We start from the raw sequence: 22,624 nt of genomic DNA, 5'->3' as shown, positions 1-22,624 counted from the left end.
ATAACCTAAACCTGTTGTAATTGTGTCCTGAATCTTACTTTCTAAAATGATTACCTGGTGTGTCATGAGGCATGAGGCCATTCTCCATGAGAGATTTATTTTTTTTGCCATTTCTTCTGGACAACTTAGACTCATCTTCTGTCATTTTCAACTTTTTAGAAATTTTATTCTTTTAACTCTAGCCTCAAATTTGTCATTTTACCCAATTCCTGGTTCTTCTTATAAGCCCATATAATCTCTCCTCTTCAGACGCTTCTAGTCCTGGACCATATTCCTTCTCTTTCCTCACTTCTTATCCTTTTTTCCCCCTGTTCCTTCCCAAATTTCAGTTCCTCTTTCTAAGGTAGACTTTAGTCCCCAGCTCTACCAAAGAAAACCACAGGTAACAACATCTCAAAACTCCAAAGACCTCTTTATTGCTCTTCTATTAATTGTATTTCATATTTTTAAGTTTTTAAAACACATAAGAATAGAGAAATCTTTATATTTTATTTATATAATTTTATATACTTAACTGTATGTTTTCACATCTATGTCTAGAAATAGATGTGAAAACCATTTGATACCTGAAGTGATACCAACAATCTTAGCAACTCTTACATCACATAGCCATAGTATTGAGAAATTTCCATTTCTTTTTCCCTCTCAATGAAAAACTGCACTTTTCCCAAAGAAGTGTATTTGGCTGCATGCTCACGCTCTTGCTGAGCCTTCCTTTTCATGGCCTCACATTCTGGCTGCTGCTCTTTTGTGATGGGGCTTGACATTACTGGCTCAGGAACATTGGGCTTCCTCCATGGTATTGGTTGAAAGCTGAAATCTTGGAGTAGAAATTGGGTTTGAAGCTTAGGTGGTAGCTGGACTTGGTCATAGTAGTGGAAACAGGGTCCCGCAGGAAAGAAGTGCAAGATGATGTTTTGTAGAGTGCAGGACCAGCAGCACCAGACTGAGATACACAAGGTCTGGGATGCTTGGTCAAAGCCGGTAAGGTTGCATTGATTGAAATTGGCCAAGCTGGTTTGGCAGGCCCCATCAAAGATTATTGGCACTAGCTGGTTGAGATGCATTGACTGCCATAGATTGAGCTGAGTTAGCATGAGGCCTAACAGGATAAGATGCAGTGGACTTATGTGAGCTAAGAGACTGTGGCCCCTGAGGAACAGGTCAAGGTTGAGGCTTGTCCAGAGTTGGAAATGGTAAAGGTACCAACTTGACCTTCCCAGGTAGGGGCAGCTCATACTGGGATGGAGATGGATATTCATTGGCAGCACTGTTATCTTGTTTCTGGGCTTTGGCTTGAGTTTTCTTAGGACATTTCCCCTCATGTGGAGTATCCAGCTGTGATTTAATAACTGGAGAAAACTGGGAGCCTTTGCTGGTGCTTGAATTTCCCAGGGGCTGACAGGAAGATGATCCAATTTTCTTATCATTCTTCTTCCCCAGTGCATGAAAAACCTGCACTGACTGCAACATGTGCATGCCTAGGTAGGTTCGAGGCTTTTTAAAGGTCTCCTGGCTAAGCTCAGGTTGATTTCTCTTCCACTTCATCTTGGGAATTGTTTTCTCCTCTGACTTCACCTTGTTCCCTGTCTGCTTATTTTCTTCAGCAATCTTGTTGTTTTCTCTGGACATTTCGATCTTTTCCTGCCCATAGCCTTTAGCTTTGCTGGTCCTGCTGGATGCAGCTTTCAGAGGTTTGCTAGTAGAATGCTTGGTTGTGTTCACAAGAGGCCTGTCACTGGATGCAGCACTGCACACAACCACTTCTCCCTCCAGCAGGCACTGTGGGTTCTGGCGCTGAAGTTTGGCCTTAGGAGCTCCATCAATAGGCTCAGAGGCTTTATCTTTCTTCTTTCTGATTTGGTCAGTGGGACCCTTTCTGACACTTGACTTTTTCTGCACCTGATTCACCTCAATGACTCTCATGTCTTTGGCTTTGATGGCTGTGGGAACTTTGGATTGGTCAAGATCTGTTAAAGAGTGGAAAATGGGTGGAAGGTGATTATCTTCCACCAGTGCAGCAATATCTGCAAAACCATTGCTAAACATGATCCCATTTTCAAGTGTCCCTTGGCCCTCAAGACTTAGGGTATTCTTTACTAAATTAACATTTTCAGAATCAGGCTTCCCCTCTTGCCCCAAAGGATTGATGCAGGTCAGAAGCTGGTGAGTGTCAGGGATTTCTAAAGGGAATAACAGAGGATCTTGACTTTCTACTGGGATCTGGTAGGCATCCAGAGGCTTTGAAAGTTTGGTTTTAATTTCACACAAATTCCCATTTTCTGTTTGTCCCTGATTTGGAGCTGGTGGCAAAGCCAAGATATTGGTAGAACTTCGGACTGGAGCTATTGTAGTGTTTCCAGGATCAAGAGGTGGGTCATTCTCAAGTATCTGAGCATTTATGCTGCTGCAGGATGTGAGGAATTCTGGAGTTTGTGAAAGACAAAATGTCTTGCTTGGAGGTTGCAAACCTTGGGAAGTCTCCATCTCCATGGAAGTTTCCATCACTAAAAAGAAATCAAGGAAGTAGTCAGTTCCTGGTAAGTGAGATGTTCCTGTCTGCACACTAACACAGAAACCAAGCCCCTGCCAACAGTTGGCAAGGCATTTTTATTGGTTATTTTTAAGGAACATGGAAAGTACCCTGTGTTAGGAGGTAGGTAGTGACTGCTACAGTTGCTACTGCTGGTCCTTTGATGAAATTTTTTTGTATTTCATAGGAAAGTTGTAAGTCAAATAAAAGTGAAAGTGATTTTTAAAATGTGAAATGTTTTTGCTTGGACTGTAGCTTGGTAGTAGAATTCTTGTCCACTCTGCTCTTGACCTTGGCTTCAATCGCAAGCACCATAAAAATTTTTTTAAAAGTTTTATAAAGACTAGCATTCTCATAGAGAATACTCTCAATTTTCTGCCTTCTTTGTGAGTATAAGGATATGTTAAAGCATAAGCTATAGAGAAAGTAGAGTTCTTTCTCATGAAATACCTTAAAAAGGACATATTTTGTGTCCAAGCACTTTGGACAGAATCTCTGAACATACGGAAATTAAATAAAATTAAACTTACTACGATGTAATATTTTGAATTGTTTTCCAAATACACTAAAGCAATAGATCAGGGAAGGGAATTAATTACTATGTGAGGGTTTGGCCAGGGCAGTGAAAGGTGAGGCCTCATGGTGTTTCTGGGGAACTCTTAAATGTAGCATGGATGGTCAGTACAGTGTTCTGCAACTCAACTTTTATTTGTTTGGTTTTGGCAATACTGAGATTTGAACTCAGAGCCCCACACTTTCTAGGCAGGCACCTTATCACTTGAGCCATGACCCCAGCCCTCTACCTTATATGAAATATTAAAATGAAGAGTGCTGAGTGAGAACAGTGGTTGAAATCTGAGAACTTAAACTCTACATATGTGTGGACTAAACACTACTCAGCTACAGATTTGACTGTACTTTTGAATGCTAATTTTATTCCTTTCCCATTTTTGATGTTTTTACTCACCTTGAAAACTCATTTCTGTGTTGGGATGACAAGCCACAGAGTAGTAGATTCCAGAGGTGGAAATTGGTGTCAGGATGTTTGTAGGCTGAACCTCCTTTAACACCATCACTATTTCTGGTTGTGGGGCAGAGGCCCTACTCCCTGTGTATGAAACAGAGTTATAGGATTGCAAGCAGGGGCCAAGTTCTCCAGATAACACAGGTTCCAATGTGTTTTGATTATAGTAAAAGACCTGGCTTCCTTCCTGGTAGGGAAGTGACAGGCTATGTCCTTGATTTGGAGTCTGAGATGGTGTCCCTTGAACAAAGTTGGCAGACAATGATGGATTCAGGGGGACCACCGTATTTGCATCTAGAGTTTTGTCATAATGAGTTGTCACAGTCATAGAAGAAATTGCTGTGTACTGGTCAATGAGTGTCACAGTAAAGTCCTCAACTGAAGGTAACTTCTTTTTAGTGCTTCCTGTGACATCCCACTCAAAAATACCTGGATAGGGGGCAGCTGAAGTAGAGGTCTGGCTCTGGTCAGTAACTTCAGACAACATGGTTGTGCTAGAATGTTGGAATAGGTAGGCATTATTCATGAGTGGCTGGAAAGAAGTGTCAGAGGCTGATGGCAGTAGCCATGCTGATGTGACAGGTGGACCAGAGACTCTGGAGAAGTTGCAGTTGCTTCCTGTTAGGGAAGTGTCATTGCTCACCACAGGAGGTGAAAGCTGGAGAGAATTTGTAGTTCCAAGTATAGATGGGTTTTGGAAATTCTCTAGGATGAAAGAAGGTGATGAAAATTGGTGATATTAACATACCTTCACTTTATTTGGGGAACAGTATTATCTCAAGGTTGTTGTAATCAGGAATCCTCTAATACCAATACTCACTGAGGTACCAAGTTTCAAACCTTTTAGGATAGCTGAAACTGATGAAGCTGTTTGGAACTCATCTGATGCACAGCCTTTTCTCTCAACTTGGACACAGAACACCAAAATGGTCTGGTTCCTATATTGTTCCCTGGGATAGAAGCAGCCTTCTTTATACTCTCTTTCCCTTGAATCTGAACTAGTATAAACTCATAGCTTTGTCCTAGAATGGAAGCATGTTAGACCTAGGATATCCTTAGAGAACTTCTAACGTTATCATTTTACTAGTGAAGAAGTTGAGGGTCAGAGAGGTAAGATTGGCTTGTTCAAGTTCGGCCATCACTATCTCCTTGGTACTGGACACCGGTGGCTCACACTTGTAATCTTAGCTACTCCAAAAACAGAAATCAGGAGGATGGCAGTTCAAAGCCAGCTTCTCATAAAATAGTTCATAAGACCCTATCTCCAAAATATCTAACACAAAAAATGGCTGGTGGAGTGGCCCACGTGGTAGAGCACCTGCCTAGCAAGTGTGAGGTGCTGAGTTCAAATTCCAGTACTGCCCAAAAAAATCTCCCTGGTGTCAGTACCAGAAACTGGGAGAAATAGAATTTATATGCTTTTTGTTCTTCTTCTAGCATCACTAGCTGGGCAGTGACCTGAGAATGTAATCCTATTTACTTGGGAGGGTGACATTGGAAAAATTGTGATTCAAGGCCAGCCAAGGCTATAAAAGTTAACTAGACCCCATCTCAACCAATTGCTGGGTGTGGTTGCATATGCTTATCATCCCAGCTGTGGTGGGAAGCATAAAATAGGAGGATCACAGCCCAGGCCAGAATAGGCAAAAAGTAAGACCCTGTCTCAAAAATAAGTAGTGCTGCAAAAGATTACACCTGTAATCCTAGCTACTCAGGAAGTAGAGATCAAGAGGATTGTGATTAGAAGCCAGCATGGGCAAATAGTTCAAGAGACCCTTTCTTGAAAAAACCCATGACAAAAAAGGGCTAGTGGAGTGGCTCAAGGTGTAGGCCCTGAGTTCAAACTCCAGTACAACAATAAATAAATAAATAAATAACAAATAAATAAATAGCTAAAAGGCTGGTGATGTGGCTGAAGCAAATATATTGCCTGGTTAGCAAGCATGAAGTCCTAAATTCAATCCCTAGCCCTGCCTAGAAAGAAAGAGACAAAGGAAGAAAAGAAGGAAGGGAGGGAGGGAGGTATGGAGGGAGGGTGGGAAGGAGGGAGTCAAGAAGGGAGGGAGGAAAGTAGAAGTATGTTATTACCAATTTTAATTTCACTGTCTCACCTTGTTTGTGAAGGTCCTATGCCATTTCATACAGTTCCCTTACAACACAGACCAGGTAGCAAATTTAAAGGGTTATTGTCTACCCTCAAGATAAACAATACATGATTTTTTAAAATCCATGTATTTTAAAAATCAGAGAGATTTTTTGATTTTTAATTTGAAAATTCTATTATATCACCCTTCTCTATAATCCTTTTTCTTAGCACATTTATAGGAAGAACCATTTCTAAGATATATTTCTAAAAATGTTCATACTCAAAGTTGTCAAGTCATCTGGGTCCAGAGTCAATAGAAAAAATACGAAGGTGACTTCTCTGATAAACTGCTGTTATTAGTGTTACCCTATTCTTCACTTAATTACCTTCCCAGTCCGTTAATACAAGTATTGGCTGAAATCGATTTCATTTGCTTTGCTCTGAATGGATTTCACTAATTGCTTTTTGTGTGTTAATTTAAAAATCATAGTTTCTCCTTAACATTCTTTCCCAAACCATGTCTTCTTTCTTTTTTTTTTCTTTCATTATTCATATGTGCATACAAGGATTGGGTCATTTCTCCCCCCTGCCCCCACCCCCTCCCTTACCACCCACTCCACCCCCTCCCTCTCCCCCCCACCCCCTCAATACCCAGCAGAAACTATTTTGCCCTTATTTCTAATTTTGTTGTAGAGAGAGTATAAGCAATAATAGGAAGGAACAAGGGTTTTTGCTGGTTGAGATAAGGATAGCTATACAGGACATTGACTCACATTGATTTCCTGTGTGTGTGTGTTACCTTCTAGGTTAATTCTTTTTGATCTAACCATGTCTTCTTTCTTGATGATACCTCCCTGCTCCCCATTTCTTCATTCTTATGTTTTCTCTTCTCTCATTTTTATATTTTCTTCACTGTCTCCAGTTCCTGTCAGTCTATGCTTAATGTGAACAATCCCAAACTTTCTTTCTCTAGAAAATCTTCCCTTCTAACAATCCAGTCTTCTCCCTCTTGTCTCCCTCTTTCCATTTTTGCCTAGTTTAAACAGAAAACTCCAAGACACATGAATGTTACTTTCTGATCAGCATTAAATTTCAAATACTACTATGAAAACATTAGTTTAGGGAGACTGTTTTCAATGAAACATCTCAGAATACAGTGCTATTTTTTATACCGACTAGGTTCTTCTCTGCTTCTGTAGAAACTAACACTCTCAAGAAGACTCTGATTTCACCATTTGCATGTCCTTTAAGATTTGACATTACAAGAGACAAGGAACAGAACATTGGCAGTCCTTTATCCTCTGAAGCAGATGATGAGTCATTTTTGTGAGAGAGTAAACAGTCTGTCCAAAGTCATATACCTAGTAAATGTCAAAGCCAAAACTGAAGTTATGTCTCCATATTTCTAGTTTGATACATTCCCCCATTATTTTAAGATGTTTTCATTCTACTACTAACTTTAGGGTTGTGGAGAAAATCTAATTTTTTTATTAGATATAAAAAAGTTTCTTTTTAAGTTTCTTTCCTTACCTGACATTGTCAGAGAAGAGTTAACATCAAGTGCAGTTATAAGAGATTAGGAGATGATACTGGAAGATATCTGGGTAGCTTAAGACAAACAGCTCATGTGTCTAGTATGAAGGACATTGGTCACTGATCCAAATCTGTTTACAGACAAGTCCATGGAAACCCCAAGAATCTACCAGGTAGCAGTAGGTCTAGTGGGAGAATGATGTCATAAAATAGGCAGTTTATGAAGTAGCCAATAGCAAGATCAGATTTCCAACTGTAAAATGGGATTGGTTTGAGAGAATAACAGGAGAGCTATAGCAGCATCTAAATGGCTGACACATAGGAGGTAAAATCCTGAAAGAGACATGATAGACCCTCTTTCCCCTGTTAGAGACATCATTTCAATGTTTTTTATACATGTTCATTAATAAAGATATCCATAATTTGTATATTTCACATTCCAATAGGTATTATAACATAACTATATACTACATATACAGTTAATATCCTTGGAGAGGAAGGAAATCCTTGGAGAGGAAGGTTTAGGAGTTATAACATTTCTGAGACTATTTCAATTTCTCTGACTAGTGAAATTAGAGATGGAAAATATTAAAGAGTTCTTTTTGTAACTTGGTTGAAGAGTAAGTGAAGTTCATTGAGTGCTCCCTGTAGGAATGATATGTTACAAGGTTATTCTCTTTTAGTTTCTCCTGTCTTGGCCTGGACTGGACCTGGGCTAGGTTGGACTCGCACTTCTTCTTCTCTCCTTTTCTCCCACTTTATTATAGAATTGTTTCTTGGGCAAGCCCGAATTTTGCAGTCTTACTAGTGTGGATGATACTCCCTGTGAAGTTTCAGAAGCAGGGATGCTCTTTTCAGAACCACAACACTTAGAGAAATGGACTCTGCACATTAGAAGCAAACATCAAAGAGATTCAAGATCCAGCTGATGGCAAACTTTACCTCATCTAGACATTGGTCCCAATTCTTTTGCCTACCATTTGAGCCCCTGGCTACTTGGGCCATGTAGAAATCCCACCATCTGGCTCCTTCATCTTTGAGAAGCATTAAGTTACTTTCTCTCTTCTTTAACAAATAAAATCATTGTAGCAATTATGGTAGTTTCTTCCTCCTTGAAACAGTCATTACAGAGTCTTGGGTCTCTTGCATTTTCTGTCTGCCATGCTTGGGTGCATGGTCAGGCAAAATGGAGAGATGAATAGTTAGAGAAAAAAAGAAAGCATTAGTGGAGCATAGTGAAAGTCAACACAAGGAGAAAAATAGATTCAGGTAAATCTTTTGGTTTTGGTGAGAAACAGTTCAGCACAACTTGGCCTCATTTTGTATAAAAAGAACAGATGGTTCAATATTTTAATGTAACTAGATAGTCTAGAAATTAATATGAATCCTTCACACTGAAGAGAAAAATCTTTCCAAATAAACATTTTAGATTTTGTTTTATGTTATATTGTTCATTTGCATCATTCATTAATATGTCTGTATACTATAGATTGCTTTTAAAGGTATTTTTTTCTATTCCTTTATCCTTTTCATATTTTTTAGGAATCTAACACTGTTAAAACATAATGCATGTTTATCTCATGATGATTGTTTATTCTGAGGCATCATTAACTTTACCTTATAGATTTTGTGGAAAAAATTAGTAAAGAAAGGCATATGAAAAACATTTGTGAGGAGTTAAACATGCTTTCAAGCTTAAGGAGCAGAGTTTGCAGTTAGCCCAACTTGATCTGATTTGGCCTTGCTTTTTATACCCTGCTTAGTAATTCTTTTGTTAATAATAGATACCTAATTATGCTGACAATTGTAGTTTTAGATAAATAACTCACTTTTTCGATCAGTCTATTTTCAGGTACCTAAGTTTAAAAAAACCAGTTTTCTCTTCTTTCTCATTGGCCTATTTGCCTCCCCACCATTTCACTATGTGAGAGAAATTAAGAATGTCTTCTACATCTCCAGGCAAAGTTATCATGCTCCTCTCAGTATCTCACTGGCCATGTGAATGAAAGAACATCCACCACATCAGCAAATGAAGGAACGTCTAGGACAAAAAAGCATGTAACTCTAGAGATTCAAAGTAGCACATCTGGAACTAAATAAACCCTAGTCTAAATCTGGCCAAAAGTTATACCACAGCATATACATCCTGAAGCCCATGCTCCAGGGCTTTCCTTTAAAAGCCCTTCCACCTCCAGTAGGACTAGGGGTGTAGGGGTTAATATTTCTTCTTGTTTTTTGATACTTTATTTTTATTATTGTTGTACTGGTGATTCATTGTGACATTTACAAAATTTCTTACATTTTATCATAGTTGAATTCACCCCCTACATTAGTCTCCTTTATCTCCCCTCCCCTCATTCCTCAATAGTTTCAACAGATCTCAGTTACCCATTTACATACATGTGTACAGAAATTTTTTTCTGATATGATTAAGCTTTTTTTTAAATGAAAGACACCAATGATAAAGGCAAGAGATAATAGAATGAGAAAGATATTTTCAATGTTTGAAGCCAATAAATGACTAATATCTAGAATTACTCAGACATCAATTTCAACTGATAAATACACAAAGCTAACAAGTATGCTAAGGGATGGTCCAATTCATTAGTAATCAGAGAAATGAACATTGAATAAAAATATCACTTACTGCCTATCATATTAGCAAAATTAGAGATATTTACAGTATTAAACACTTATAAGGATGAAAGGATAAGAAATCTCTCTTCATATAGGAGAGCAATATGGCATTTCTTCAGCAAGATATTGCATATATTATATATATAGCATCAACAAAGCCCAATTTATAGAAATGCATAAACATGGAAAGTACATATTAAATACAATATCATCACCTGAATGTGATAGATATAAAAATAGAATATTTCATAGAATTTACTCAGATTTTCTTAGTAGATATGCTCCTATAGATTTTGGGGGTAGTTTATCGACAACAATGGTTCTGCTAAAAGTGATCATTCCAAGATATGGACTCCCATCTTCAATTCAGAGTGACAACAGACTTTCCTTATGGCAGAAATTATGCAGCAAGTAAGTGAAGTCTTATTTACTGGAAAATGGAAGCTACATGTATCAGGAGACCTTAAAGATTCTCTAAGGACTTCTGCACACAGAAAATGAAAGCAGGGCTGGTGGAGTGGCTCAAGTGGTAGAGTACCCGCTTAGCAAGGGTGAGTCCAGAGTTCAAACCCCAGTACCACCAAAACAAACAAACAAACAGAAAATGAAAGCAAATAAAACCATGAGAGGACAGGCAGTATCAAAACACAGGAGAAGAAAAGACAAAGAATCAGAGAATAACATTGATTCAGTTGAACACAATTTAACCCTTAAACAACAAAAACAACTAAATGACAGGAATCACCACATACCTATCAATATTAACACTGAATGTCAACGGACTCAACTTCCCCATCAAAAGACACTGTTTGGCAAACTGGATTAAAAAGTTCTCATTTTTCCATTTTCATACATGAGTACATAGTATTTCCACCATATTCACCTCCTACATCCTGTCCTGTTCCTTCCAACTCCCTATGATACCAACTCCCAGACTGGACCTTGACTTTTGAGGGAAAAAAAAAGATATTTTTGTTTGCTTAAGATATCTATACAGAGTATAGCTATAGTATAAAGAGCATAGTATAGAGTACAGAGAGTATGTAGTATTTCCAAGAATATATGTATTGCATCCCAAATTTGTTTATCATCTCCATTTTTCTTCTTTCTATCTTAGTCTTCTTCTTATGGTGAGTTCAACAGGTTTAAAAATTCTATATTAAAGATTCCACAGAAACTACATTACCCATGTTCCCTTTCTTCAATGAACTGTTTTTATTTTATTTTGGTGATACTGAGGTTTGGACTCAGGCCTCTTGATTGCAAGGCAAGCACTCTACTGCTTGAGCCAAGCTTACAGCCATATCCATCTTCTTTACATCCTTCTTTTAAATCTCCCCTATCTGTTAGTGTACTCCCCTTAGTGTGACCTGTTTTCATTCTCGTCCTTCATTGTTCCGATGTCTGCTCATTGGTCAGTGGCATTTTTGCCTGTACATACATTGTTCATCAATGTAAATACCCTCCAGTGTAATTCTGTGCTGTTTTCCACCTAGCCATTCTTTAACAGTTTTCAGCATGTTTCCTGTGTCTTGTTCTTATACAAGTGTGACCTATTTCATTATTGTTTGCTAGTTTTCTTTCCTTCTTTGTCTCCTCCCTTGATCTCCTCTACCATTCCAACTTTTGTATTCAAGATTTTGTATTTCTCTTTCTCTCTTTCTCTCTCTCTCTCTCTCTCTCTCTCTCTCTCTCTCTATGTATATATATATATGTGTATATATATATATGCTTATGTAAATAGAGCATGTATATATATGCTTATAATTCTTTTGGGACTATGTTCTACATATGCGAGGAAACATATAGCCTTTTGTTTTCATAACATAAAATGATGTAATTCAATTCCATACATTTACCTGCAAACAACAAAATTTCATTCTTCCTTATGGCTTAATAAAATTTCATTGTATATAAATACCACATTTCCTTAATCAATTCATCTGTTGTGTGACATTTTAGCTGTTTCCATAGCTTGGCTATTGTGAATAATGCTGCAATAAAAATGTGTGTGCAGTTGTCATTATTGTAACCTGATTTACATTCCCTTGGGCATATCCTTAAAGAGTGGTATTGTTGGATCATATGGCATTCAATGTTTCATTTTTTGAGGTGCCTCCACACAGTTTTCCATAGTGGTTGTACTAATTTACATTCCCACCAACATTGTAAGAGGGTTCAGTTTTCTCATGCCTTCCCCAGCATTTTTTATTTGTGTTCTTGATATCAGCCATTCTAAAAAGAGTAAGGTAGAATCTTAGCATGGTTTTGATTTGCATTTCCTTATGCCCAGAGATGTTGAGCATTTCTTCATGATTTTTTCCTTTTCACCATTTGTACTGCTTCCTTAGAAAAAGCTCAATTCATTTCATTTGCCCATTTCTTCATTGGGTCATTGATTTTAAGGGAATTTAATTTTTTTGAACCCCTGTATATTCTCATTGATGATTCTTGCTAAATGATGAATTCTCTTATTCTTCTAGTACTTCTACATGGTAAACAAAATAAAACCAACAAACAAATGGTAGTGAAAGAAAATTTCAATATTTTGGTACTTCTATGCTACATATTTAGTCAGTATTAAGCACTTCAATCTGATTCTGTATGTTTTGACTTGTGTCCACTTTTTCTCTTTCTTTGTTATAAACTTTTTTATTAGGATATATTCACTATATAGTGGGGTGGGTTTGCAGTGACAATTCTGATCACTCTTATATTGCACATTAATTTCATTCCACCTATTGTCTATCCCCATCATACTCCTCCCCCCACACTTAAAGGAATTGAAAGAGGTTTATTAGTTCTATTTCATATAGGTATGTCAAATTCATCAACCATATACTATCACCTTAATTTCCTTCCTTCACCTTCCCCCTCCCACTTGTACCAACCTCCTGCACATACTGTATCTATTGTATAGTCCTGATTTTCATTATTAATATTTGAATTGACATTCAAAGGTGTATCTCAATGTATGCCCACAATGGGTGTGCTTTACTTTGGTCTAGTCATTCCTTTCAAATACCTCCCTTACACCTTTACCTCACACTCCCCATTTTTCAATAGCTTTCTATATACATCCTTATATCCTCTACCTTCACATATTATGGTATGAGATATTTCTGTTACTCTATCTTTCTCTTTCCCTTTTTCTCTTTCCCCTAGTTCCATAGAGAAGTTCCACTATTAAAACCATGTTATACAACTCACTTTGTATATGATCATGCTTCTTTTTGTGTATCTGTTTACCTTTGGCTCTATCTTCCATATATGAGAGAAAACATGTGTCTTTTATGTTTCTGATCCTGGCTAACTTATAACATGATGTCTTCCAATTGTATCCATTTACCATCACACCTCATGTCATTATTCCTTGTGGCTTAGTAATACTCCATTTTGTATATATACCACAATTTCATGATCCTTCTATAAGTTGTAGGGCATCTGGGTTGTTTCCAGAACTTGGACATAGTAAATAGTACAGTCATGAACTTCTGTGTTCAGGTGTCTCTACTGTATCATGTTTTACGTTCTTTTAGGTAGATAACCAGGAGCAGTATCACTGGATCATATGGCACTGCTATCTCTAGTTTTCTGAGGAATCTCCATGCTGCTTTCTATAGCTGTTTACTAATTTGCATTCCCACAAGCAATGTATAAGTGTTCCTGTTTCACCACATCCTCACCAGAATTTGTTGTTATTACCCTTGATTATGGCCATTCTAACTGGGGTGGAATGAAATCCTAAGTACTGTTTTGATTTTCAACTCTTTTATAACAACCAGAGAAATTGAACACTTCTTCATGTATTTACTGCCATTTGTACCTCTTCCTTTAAGAATTTCCTGTTTAATTCATGTTCCCCTTTCTTCATTGGGGTATTGATTTTTTGAGGGCTGAGTTTTTATGAGTTCCCTGTAAATTCTAAATATAAGTCCCTTACCAGATGAATAGGTGAAAAAGTTTTTCTTCCATTCTGTGGGCTGTCTCTTGAGTCTGGTGATAGTTTCCATTGCTGTGCAGAAGCTCTTTAGTTTGATGCAGTCCCATTTGTTCATTGTTTCTCTTAGATGCTGAGCCTTTTGAGTTCTATTTAGGAAGTTGTTCCTCATACATATCTGTTCCATTGTATTTCCTACTGCTTCTTGGACTTGTTTCAAAGTTTTTGGCCTTATATTAAGGTCTTTGATCCACTTTGAGGTGATTTTGGTACAGAGTGAAAGACAGGGATCTAGTTTCAGTCTTCTGAATGGGGATATGTAGTTTTCCCAGCAGCATTTGTTGAAGAGGCTGTCTTTTCTCCATTGTGTGTTTTGTGCTCTTTTGTCAAAGATCAGTTGGTTATAGATGGCTATAACTATAAACTTTCCTCTTAGCACGGCCTTTGCTGTGTTCCACAGATTCTGGTAGGTTATATTTTCATTTTCATTGGATTCTATGAAATTTTTAGTTTCTTCCCTAATTACTTCAGTCACTCCTCGGTTTTTCAACAGTGTGTTGCTATATCTCCATGTGTTTAAATATTTTCTGGGGTTTCTTTTGTAGTTGAGATCTAGTTTTATTCTATTGTGATATGATATGATGCAGTTATTTAGATTTTCTTGAATTTTTTGAGACTTGCTTTGTGTCCTAAAATATGATCTATTTTGAAGAAAGTTCCATGAGCCGTAGAAAAGAATGTATATTGCCTAGTTGTTAGGTGAAATACTCTGCAGATATCAACCATGTCTATTTGTTCTAATGTGTGGAATAGCTCAGAAGTTTCTTTGTTGATCTTTTGTCTGGATGACCTATCTATTGGTTACAGTGGGGTATTCAGGCTCCCAGTCTCACTGTGTTAGTGTCTATCTGTGCTCTTAGAGTCATTAAGGTTTTTTTAATGTAGATAGTTGCACCTGTGTTTGCTACATATATGTTAAGGATCAATATTTTCTCTTGAAGAATTGTTCTCTTCATTAATATGAGGTGACCTTAATTGTCTCTTATGATTGGCTTTAATCTGAAGTCTACTTTGTCAGATATGAGTATAGCTACTCCTGCTTGTATGTGGAGTCCATTTGCTTGGAAATTTTTTTTCCACCCTTTGACTCTAAGACAGTGTGTATTTCTTGTAAGTTCGATGAGTTTCTTGTAAGCCACATATGGTTGGGTCTTGTTTTTTAATCCAATATGCTATTCTTTGTTTCTTGATTTGGGCATTGAGGCCATTTGCATTCATTGTTAATATTGAGAGGTATCTGTTTTTTCTAGTCATTTGTTTCTCTGTTGTTTAGTTTTAACTATTCCTTGTTTACTTGTCTGCTTGCTCAAAAGGGTTTATACTTTCTTGAGTCTTCCTGTCTCACTCTAGTTTCTTACATATATACATATGTATGTATGTATAAAAGTCCTTTAAATATCTTCTGGCATCGTGGTCCCATATTCCTTTAGGTTTTCCTTGTCATGGAAAGTTTTAGTTTCTCCTTAAGTTAGGATAGTTTTGCTGTGTAGACTAGTCTAGATTGATAGTTATTTTCTTTCAGGGCTTGAATTATGTCTTTCTATGACCTTCTTGCTTTTAGAGTTTGAGTTCAGAAATCTGTTGTTACTCTAATGGGTTTGTCTTTATATGTGACTTCTCTTTTCTCTTGCAATTTTTAGAATTCTTTCTTTATACTGTATGCTGAGTGTTTTGATTATGATGTGTCTGTTGGTGTTTTTCTTTGGGTTCTGTAAGCATACTGTACCTGTGTGACTCTCCTTCTCTAGATTAGGGAAGTTCTCTGTTATTATTCCATTGAGAAGATTGTCAATGACTTTAGTTTGTATTTCCTCTCCTTCTCTATGCCTATGATTCATAGATTAGGACTTTTCATTGAGTCCAAGATATCCTGCATGTTCCATTAGTATTTTCTTGGCATTTTTTCATGATCTTTTACTATTTGGTCTAATTCCTCTACTTTGTCTTCTGTTCCTGATACTCTGTTTTTAACTTGCTCCACTCTGTTCACCAAGCTTTTGATTGGAATACTTATTTGGGCTATTAAGTTGTTTATTTCAGATTATTTTTCACAGTTTCTTATCTTTATTGATTTCCTCTTTCATATCTTGGATAGTCTTCTTCTTTCATTCATTTGTTTGTATTTTCTTTAAGCTTATTTAATTGTTTACTCACTATTATTAACTTTTGTGTTTCAAATATTAACTTTTGTGTTTCTTCCTTGAGTTCATTAATTATTTTGCTATTGTTTTTTGGAATTCATTAGTTGATAGCTCTTCCACTATGCAGATATCTGTACCTTAGTGGTGGAATTGGCTTTTGGTGGAAAGTGGTTGTCTTGCTGTTTCATTCTGTGTTAAGATTTATGCATCTGGAATTGTTTTTCTTCTGGTTAATCTCTTATGCCCCTGCAGTTGATGTTCTGAGATTTTTTTCTTTCTGGAACTCTGTCAGTGCTCCTCAGAAAGGGGTATGCTGGATATGTTAGTTCTCAGAAAGGGATATGCTGGATATGTTGTTCAATAAGAAAAAGGTTCTTGTTGTGCCATTATTCTCTTTTCTCCCCTCAGTGAGGTGTTTAGAGTTCCCACTCTTTGATGGGTGTGCAGGGGCTCTCCTGAATTTGCACTGGAGAGTAATGGTTCTCTGTGCACTGTGGGGAGTAGGCCTCCTAGCATCATCAGAGTAGCAGATTGTCACTCATTGGAAGAATTGGATTCCAGCTTTTGGGGTCCTCTGAACTTCATTTTACAGGGCAGGTGGTTGCTTCTGGGCTATGGGAATGTCAACCTGTTCGTTTTTTTTCTAGGTGGATTTGCACCATTCCTGGAATTACACCAATAGCAGGTCAAAACTTGGTATAGATGGAAAAAGCTCCAAGCCTATCTCCATGCTCTAAAAAGCCATTTAATACATTGTCCTCAGATGAAGATGTATCAGATATTTAACCAATAAGAACAGATACTACACTTCATCTTAGTAAAAAGCCAAGAAGTGATGTGTGTCCACTATTCTTTGGGAACTTTCTTACTTCTGAGCACAAGATATTCCCACTTGTATTTTCTTGCCCAAACCCTGAAATCAGACATTTTTCCTAGAAGACCTGATTCCTTTTATCATTAAAAATCAAGTTCAAAGGACAGGTGGAATGCCTTAAGTGGTAGAGTACCTGCCTAGCAAGCATGAGACTTTGGATTCAAATCCCAGTACTGCCAAAAAATATCAAATTTAGGGTACTACTTGTGATAGGTTTGCATGTTGTTATAGGAGTTACCATTGCTCACAGGTTTCCTTATAGAACAGAGCAAGGAAATGTATGTGTTCTATACATAAATACATGTATGCACATTCATATATCAATTTGAATTTCTATATCAAAACAATGAGTTTTTCCTGATTCTTAAAAATTCCAATCCAGTAGCATGTGATTTGATGTAGCTTTTTTTCCCTTTAAGTATTTCTGTTTTGTTGATTTTGTTTTAATTATTTAGAATTTTAATTTTATAAATTTATGGGATACCATGTGATAAGACAATACATGTACAAAGTATGTAATACTTACATCAGAGTACTTACCATATCTATCTCCTTAAAACATTAATACATTGCGTGTGTTTATTGGCTAGTGTGTGATATTTCAACATAGGTATATGGTACATAACTATGAAATCAAAGTAATTAATATATCCACTCCCCTATCATTAAATTTACAAGTTTCCCTTAGAAGGGTTGCATAGATAATTTTATATTTCATATTATGTTAAATTTTTATATTATTTTATATTTTTGTCCAATCATATAGTTTTTATAAATCGAATTTCCTCTCTATTGATTATAGAATATCAAAGTATTACTTATTGATGCTATAATTTGTGCTAGATTTTCCCCACACACGAAAGACTTTGTATTAAGTGTGTGCTTCTCAGGTTGGTACTATTGGAAGATGATGGGTACCTCAAGAGGTGGGGTCTGGTGGGACATTTAAATCTTTAAACTGTTTCCTTTCCCTCACCCTCTTTGGTTTCCCATCACTATAAATTCATCATATTATTGCACCATGCACTCCCTGCCATGAAGTACTGCCTCACAATAAACCCCAAATCTAATGAACTGAAACCTCCAAAAATGTGAGTCAAAGTAAGCCTTTTCCCATTTTAAGTTTATTGTCTCAACTTGTTTTTACTGTAGCAGAATGCTGAATAACATATTAAACTTGAATTTAATTATCTTGCTAAATACTTTTCATATGTTTGTTCTATGAATATTTTATCCAGGTATTCTTTTGGAGTTTCTAAATACACACATATCCTCTATGGTATGTTTTATTTCCTTTACAATTTCCTAGAGTTTTGCTTTTTATCTACTGTAAGAATTATGTTGAATAAATAAGTGGAGACTAGGTAGCCATTTTTTTTGAAATTGCAAAGGAAAACACTGTTCATCAATAAGTGTGTAAGAGGTCTATTTTTGTTTTCTCACACATCATTTGTTACTGTATTACTTTCTATTCTGCACATGACATGACAAACATAGCATCCTAAAGCAACACACATTTACTATCCAACATTTCTGTGGGGCGGGAGTCTGTATGTGGATCTTTTGGGTCTTCTGTTCTGGTTCTCACAGGTTGCAATGAATATATCAGTTCTACAGCATTTTATTTGGAAACTTGGTGGAAAAGAGTGTACTTCCATGCCCATTCAGTTTGTTGGCATTACTATTTCCTTGCTACTGTATGATTGAGTTCCCAAGCTATTTGCCTACTCTTGGCTGTGGAAACCTTCAGGTCCTAGAGGGTGCTAACAGTCCTGAGGCTGTCCAAAGTTCTTTTCAATGTAGTTCTTCCTCACAAAGGTTTCTTACCTCATCAAACCAGCAAAGATGTTCTTCACCTCATGTGTGATCTATTCCCTTCCCTTCCCATGTCTGTTTTCACTTTTCTTGGTGAGGGTTCAATTGGTGTTTTTAATCTATAGCATGTTATCTTTGGTTAAACATATTCAGACATTGATTATCTAGGTTCCATATTTCTTTCTTTCTTGTCTATTTTTCTCTTCTTTTCCAGTTTATGTCAGGCAACAGCTCTACCACTGAGTATGTCCCCAGTCCTAGCCTCCATATTTCTTTACCTTTCATGCTTTCCATTATTGCTATTATTTAAATTCCTTCTTATATTTTTATTTCATTAATTATTTCTTCTATTGGACCTAATCTATCTGATCTGATTGGTTATAGAATTTTTAATTGTGTCTTTACTGTTTTGTTGTGATACTGAGGTTTGAACCTAGGGCCTGCACCTTGAGTCACTCCACTAGCCCTGGTTCATGAAGGGTATTTTTGACATAGGGTCTTGCAAACTATTTGCCCAGGCTGACTTCAAATTGCTGATCCTCCTGTTGTTTGCCTCCTGAGAAACTAGGATTACCAGTGTGAACCATAAGCACCTGGTGAATTTTGGTTATACATTTTAAGAACAACTTTTATCAAGATGATTATTTTTTAATCTTTTAAAAATTTTCAAGCATCTACATTGAAAAACAAGTGCTACAGAAGATAAAACAGGGCACAGTAACATATAGTGTCCTGATATGTGTCATGTGAAGCTTTACACTTGTCCCATTAATTCAATCTTTCCTCCAATCCAAGCAGAGGTCACACCAAGATATGACATTTCTAATATGAGTGCTTGATAAAATGAGAATGAAAATGTTCATGCAACTCTCTATGCACATTATGTAATACATGTTTAAGAAGTTAACTAAGAAGTTAGCAGTAGATAGTTCCAATTTTATAAGAGAAGCAGAGATAGAAGCCTTGTTTTATGGTCATTACAAAATGTATGACTTAAATGCTAAGCAGTCTACGGAGAAGCAGCATATTATGTGTAATTAAATTAGAAAAAATTAAGTTAGATCTTTCAGGCAAAACTGAGTGTTCTGCTTTAAATCTTAAATATACTCTAAAATCTAATGTAGTGAAGGCTTTGTCTACAGCTGGTGGCACTATTTGGAGGTGGGAGAATCATTAGGAGAAGGTGGCAAGCACAACACAGTCCCTGGGCATGTGCCCTTGAACAGAATATTGGAACTGAGGTTTCTCTTTTCTCTCTTTGCTTCCCTGGCTGCTGTGAAGTGAGAACCTTGCTCTTTTACAAGTACCCCCCCCCCATGATGTTTTGGAAGCAGGCTCAAAACCAATGCAACAAACAGACCATGGCTGAAACCATAAACCTAAGCAAACCTTTACTCTTTGTAAGCTGCTTATCAGGTATTTTTTACCAGTGAAGGAAAGGTAACTTAGACAGTGAGTATTTAACAATAAACAGACTTTTAAAGACTTAAAGTTTTAAAAAATAATCCTTTTACAAAATAAGACAGCTTCACGGTATTAAAACAGTAGTTCTTTATCAAAAGTTTTCATTCATCCTTTTCTGCTGTTGCTAGCTGCCAGTTTTTCCAAAATAGTGACACCTATATGCAACTCAATGGCTTATTGATATGATTTGTAGTCTACATGTCTAGACCTGTGGAACCTGAGCCCCACTGTGTTTCACAGGGAGGAATGGACTAGGCTAGTCTTAGTGTTTTCATTGCCACTTCCCTGGTTTTACCAGACAATACTGGAACTTCTCATCACCATCATTCTTATGCCACCAGTGTCCAAACAGCTATCATGGTTGCTACAGCTATCTATCAGGTAGTTGCCAGCACACACTGGAAAACCATCTACCTGGTGAGGGGTTTGTAACCCACATGTGGGGAAGGCACTGTCTTGGCAGAGTAGGTCCCTGCATTAAGGTCCTTTCCATTGGTAAATACCATTCTCATGGTCTTCAGGAAGGTCCTGCAATTGGTGTTCTGGGCTGCTTCTGGCACCCAAAAGTAGAGACCATAGCTCTGGAGTCTGGGGCACCCACCACTGCCACTGTCATCTTATGTCTACCACCCTTGCACCTGTCACTGGAGCTTCCAAGTGGACCAACTACCTTTTCATTTATGGTTTTAACTTATAGAAGTTTTTGTTGGTTCTTTTATATATCTGCTAAGACAATGTTTATAGTTTTCTATTCTTTTAGACACTGCATATAGTTATTATTATTTTGTCATTATTTACTGAAGATCTACTTGAAAAAAGAGTAAGAGTTGGGACAACTAATCAGAAAGTCAGAACTACAACACCTTATTTTTTAATATGTGACCTTTATAAGTTCTTAACATGTAAATTTTTAACGCAGGAATATAGTTAATGATTCTACATTTTCCTTTTCCAGGAATGACTAGTGATCCCCGCGAAGGGAACGTATTTGAAACACTTGTATGTGAATGTTCTAGAAGAACTGATTATAAGGGCAAAAAATGGAAATAAGTTAAATGTGCTTCAAGTGTGAGTGGGTAAACAAAAGCCTGCATAACCACATAAAGGAATGCATAAAGTAAGAAATAAAGAACCCTGATATGGCATGGATGCTGCTACATGAAAGAAACTTGACACAAAATACACCATATTGTATGATTTCACATATTGTATGACTCTATTTACATAAAATTTCAAGAGAGCAAGCATGGGGACTTTGAATTCAGCTCAGTGGTAGAGCTCATGACCAGCGAGCATGGGGCTCCGTGTTCTATTCCCAGCACAAGGAAAACATAGAAACATAAACTAGATCAATAGTTGCCTGGATTGGGACAGGGATCAGGCAGCTGGTTATGCAAGCTGTTTATCCACTCACATTTGAAGCAAGTTTGTCATTATTTACTAAGGATCTACTTGAAGAAAGAGTAAGAGTAGTAATGGTGAGGGAAATGTTTCCAAATCCGTTTGAAGTGATGGTTTTAAAGTTTACTGAAAAGTTCTAGATTATATTCTCTCAATGGGTGACTCTTGATATAAATTACACCTCAATCAAGCTGGGTTTTCTTTAAAGCAAAAGAGAGGCCAGTTGAAAGGGCAACTGATTTCATTTTGTAAGTGATAAAAAACACACTTTAAAGTGCTCAAATATGAATTCAAAATAAAAGAAATCACAGATTATTCAGAAGATCTACAGGTCATATGACAATGAAGGTTTGCAAAGGTGCAGGATATTTGGAGTCAGCCATGAAGTGTCTGTTAGTTTTTAACTATATGCCACATGCATTCTTTTGGTTATAAAAAGGATAAATTTCTTCTTAAATTTTCCTCTTTGGAATTATGTATACCTGTCCATTTATTCTCATTTAGTCATCAGGCTATAAATACCAGTTTCCCGAGGATTACATTTCTCCCCATCACTGTAAGGGAAACTTGAAAGAGGTGGATTTGGCAATTGGTGGGTCTATTCTGGTAGTATGAAGTCTAAAGCAAAGTAAGATTCCATGTTGGGTAGTGTCATGAATTGAGCCCAGGGATGTCACAATTCACCCCTGATGTCCAAGTTTACTTTGTGTGGTTTCCATGTTTGTGGCTTTGTTGTTGTCTTCATTAAATTATTCTAGATATTGCAAAGTGACCAAATTTATCCTTTTAGCATAAGGCTTCTGAAAACCTAAGGGGTTTCTTCTAAGCGTCTTGTCTTAAGAAATAGCATCCAGGAGATAGTGGCAACATGGCCCTAGTACCTGTCCAGGTTATTGGGGTACTTTTTTGAGGGGTGGAGCTTCAGGGCACTACAGTTAGCTTGAACAAGACCTTGCATGCTGAGTTCATAGTCTCTCACTGATGGGTCATAGTTTTGCAGCTGCAGCCAGGGTGGTTCCAGAGTCATGAACCTTGGTCTCTCAGGGCCCCATCAGGAGATGAACTTGCACTATTGGTGGGGAAGGAAGTGGCTTGAGAAATTGGGCTTGGAGGGAA

General features: G+C 37.1%; 1 protein-coding gene, 1 long non-coding RNA gene and 1 other non-coding gene across 4 annotated transcripts in view; 1 reads left to right on the top strand and 2 right to left on the bottom strand.

Annotated features, from left to right (window-relative positions):
• LOC141417213 (uncharacterized) overlaps positions 1 to 22,624 on the top strand; it is a 62,914-nt gene that overhangs the window by 15,558 nt on the left and 24,732 nt on the right. The gene's annotated exons all lie outside the window — the stretch shown is intronic.
• LOC109702540 (uncharacterized protein C2orf78-like) lies at positions 597 to 7,270 on the bottom strand. Its single transcript, XM_020187848.2, is given in 5 exon segments — positions 597 to 865; positions 868 to 1,041; positions 1,044 to 2,507; positions 3,501 to 4,262; positions 7,174 to 7,270. Coding segments are annotated over 5 exon segments (2,766 nt in total).
• Positions 16,603 to 16,791, bottom strand: LOC141417608 (U2 spliceosomal RNA). The gene has a single exon (XR_012442265.1). It is a non-coding gene; the product is annotated as a U2 spliceosomal RNA (small nuclear RNA).

This window comes from Castor canadensis, chromosome 15, assembly GCF_047511655.1.
Source record: "Castor canadensis chromosome 15, mCasCan1.hap1v2, whole genome shotgun sequence".
In the NCBI taxonomy this organism is placed as follows: Eukaryota; Metazoa; Chordata; class Mammalia; order Rodentia; family Castoridae; genus Castor; species Castor canadensis.
The sequence above is the reverse complement of the archived record's forward strand: the minus strand, read 5'-3'. Positions and strand labels throughout refer to the sequence as shown.